A 2,534-nucleotide genomic window follows, 5' to 3' on the forward strand; every position below is an offset into this window, starting at 1 on the left:
TCACAAAGCTTTATCAAAATAATTTCTCTTCACATGAATAACTCAACTTCAAATATGTGTGCCTAATTTCAATGTAATTTTGTTATGAATCCAACTGTAACTTTGAATACAATCATTCTTTAGCGTGGTTATCCGCTAATTGATCTCTTTACTGACCAATTCATTAATGCTTACAGGAAAATGTAATTTAAAAATTAAGTTTTTTATATAGGTTTTATTAATTTTTCAATACATGATACAATGCTTCAGAATAATGAATTCAAAGAAAGGTTACAGGCACTCGTGGAAGAAAATCTTAGGTAAGTTTACAATGAAATACTTGAAGGACAATTGATTTCAAGTATTGTACTTTGAACTATTTCTTCCATATCTGTTGAAGGTGTCTGTCGCTCACTGATATCCACCTGTAGAGGACAAATGAAATGTATTGTGAATGAATGTTTAAAAGGGTGTTTGAATAAAACTACGAAAAAGGAGTTGAAAAAGTAAATAATTTATGAATGAATAAATTCATAGGCAAATTGATGAATCAATGGGGAATTTCATCCCTTGTGAAATAATATACGCATATCGCAATACTTGATCACTTTCTAAACAGCATTGAAATCTCTAGTAATTTCGCATCTTGTGAAAAATTATACATATATCGCAATACTTGATCACTTTCTAAATAGCATTGAAATTTACAGTATATTTTTTTATCATTTCTCGCCATTCTCTCCACCCATGCAGAGCATCTCATCGCACTCTCTCAGTATTCCTTTAATTCACGATTTACGTAATTATAAAAAGAGCTAAATGCACTAAAGACTTGAGAAAAACTTACACTGGCTGCATTCGCCATGGCATCGAATAGTAAGCTTAGGATTGCTGCACCTCTTCTCAAGGTTGAATAGGCAGAAGTTGTCGTACGTGTTTCCATCGCTGCCACAAATGGGGAAGAGTTCAAGAGTGCAGATTCGATCGATGCAAACTGAAGAAGAAATGTAATAAAATGTTATCACTAACAGTATTTGTAGACGTGTCAGTGATATCCTGCCAGTATGACGATCTCGGATATTCACGACAAAATTACAGTATTTGTAAAGATATAATGCTATATCACATTTACCTCAGACAGCTGCATTTCCGCAAAAACAAGATGTTGTGTCTTACCTGGATCAATTTCGCCACCACTAGCCTCTGATGCGCTGAATATGGCAAACAGAGAGACGAAAAGCACGGCTGACAATAATCCCATTTTCACCATCTTTGCCGTCTGAATCTGTAGAGAAAAAGAAGGCTTTCATATAGAAACAGACACTTGACCAATCCACTACGCTACGAGCTGATTTCGAATCTACTGTGCATATTTTTGTTTCTAATTCACACAATATGGCATTTTTATTCTTGGATATTAAGCCTTAAATACCCCTCTATATCGAGTGCACTTTATTAAGCTCACAGACGTATATATACTTTCAAGACTCACTCGAGGAAAAAACTTGGAACATGAAACGAAAATATAAACACGCATTTGTCTCAGGTTCGACATCAGCTGCTCAATTGTTGAAATGTGTGTGTGTACGTACGTATGTTTGTAATAAACCAGTAACAGATAACTGAATACTGAATGTACACTTTAATTGAAAGAAAAAAATAAACAATGTTGTCTTACCTAAACTGGTATGTGCAAGGAGAAACGTATAGGAAATACCAAGTCCTTCCGTCAGTATCTCACCCTGACTGTTAAATTGATCAGAATCATCACCACCGGTTCTTTGGCGATGCATGAATGTTGCCCCACAACTGCACGGCTGCTTTTCTTATAATCATCCGGCTTCTAAGAAGACGACTCTATCTCGCCTGCTGAGTTTTGTTCCTAAATCGTTATCCCTAAGTGATTCAGGTTCTCAAGGGCAGAAGATGGGATGTGATAGTGGGGAGGAGGTTGGAGTAAAGGTGAGCTCATCAAAGGCCTCTAAGCCATAACTGGTTACTTTATATATATATATATATATATATATATATATATATATATATATATATATATATATATATATGTATATATATATATATATATATATATATATATTTTTTTTTTTTTTTTTTTTTTTTTTTTTTTTTTTTTTTTTTTTTTTTTTTTTTTTTTTTGTAAAATGAATAACTGTATAATATTATAAATGCTTTTTATTTTTGTATGTTCCATTCCTAACTATTCCTACTTAAAGTATGTATTAAACTAATTATGTTAAGATATATTGTCAACAAATAGATCTTTAGTGGACTTAAAAAAACGGGTTATGAAACCATATTGGGCAATTCATTGGGGGTCTCGGTCATCAAAAGGATAAGAACCCCTGCTCTAAACCGTGACCGATCCAGTAATGACCAGTTGAATTCTCTCTCTCTCTCTCTCTCTATCTCTCTCTCTCTCTCTCTCTCTCTCATCATCAGAAACCCTAAGCCCACAACCATGAACTAGGTCATTTTCGTAGGGTTTTTAACTCTGCTCTATTATATGTACAAGAAAATTATTTTGAGAAAACTTAAGA

The 2,534-nt window shown here is 33.5% G+C and overlaps 1 protein-coding gene across 1 annotated transcript; it reads right to left on the bottom strand.

Annotated features, from left to right (window-relative positions):
* Positions 1–273: 273 nt before the first annotated feature.
* Positions 274–1,819, bottom strand: LOC135194898 (turripeptide Ici9.1-like). The gene is made up of 4 exons (XM_064221104.1): positions 1,658–1,819; positions 1,156–1,264; positions 827–973; positions 274–404 (listed from the first exon to the last, which is right to left on the bottom strand). Exons 2-4 carry the CDS (start codon positions 1,247–1,249, stop codon positions 391–393), a joined length of 255 nt encoding a protein of 84 aa, XP_064077174.1. The 5' UTR covers positions 1,250–1,264; positions 1,658–1,819; the 3' UTR covers positions 274–390.
* Between the last annotated feature and the right edge of the window lie 715 nt (positions 1,820–2,534).

Source organism: Macrobrachium nipponense, chromosome 15 (genome assembly GCF_015104395.2).
Source record: "Macrobrachium nipponense isolate FS-2020 chromosome 15, ASM1510439v2, whole genome shotgun sequence".
Lineage (NCBI taxonomy): Eukaryota > Metazoa > Arthropoda > Malacostraca > Decapoda > Palaemonidae > Macrobrachium > Macrobrachium nipponense.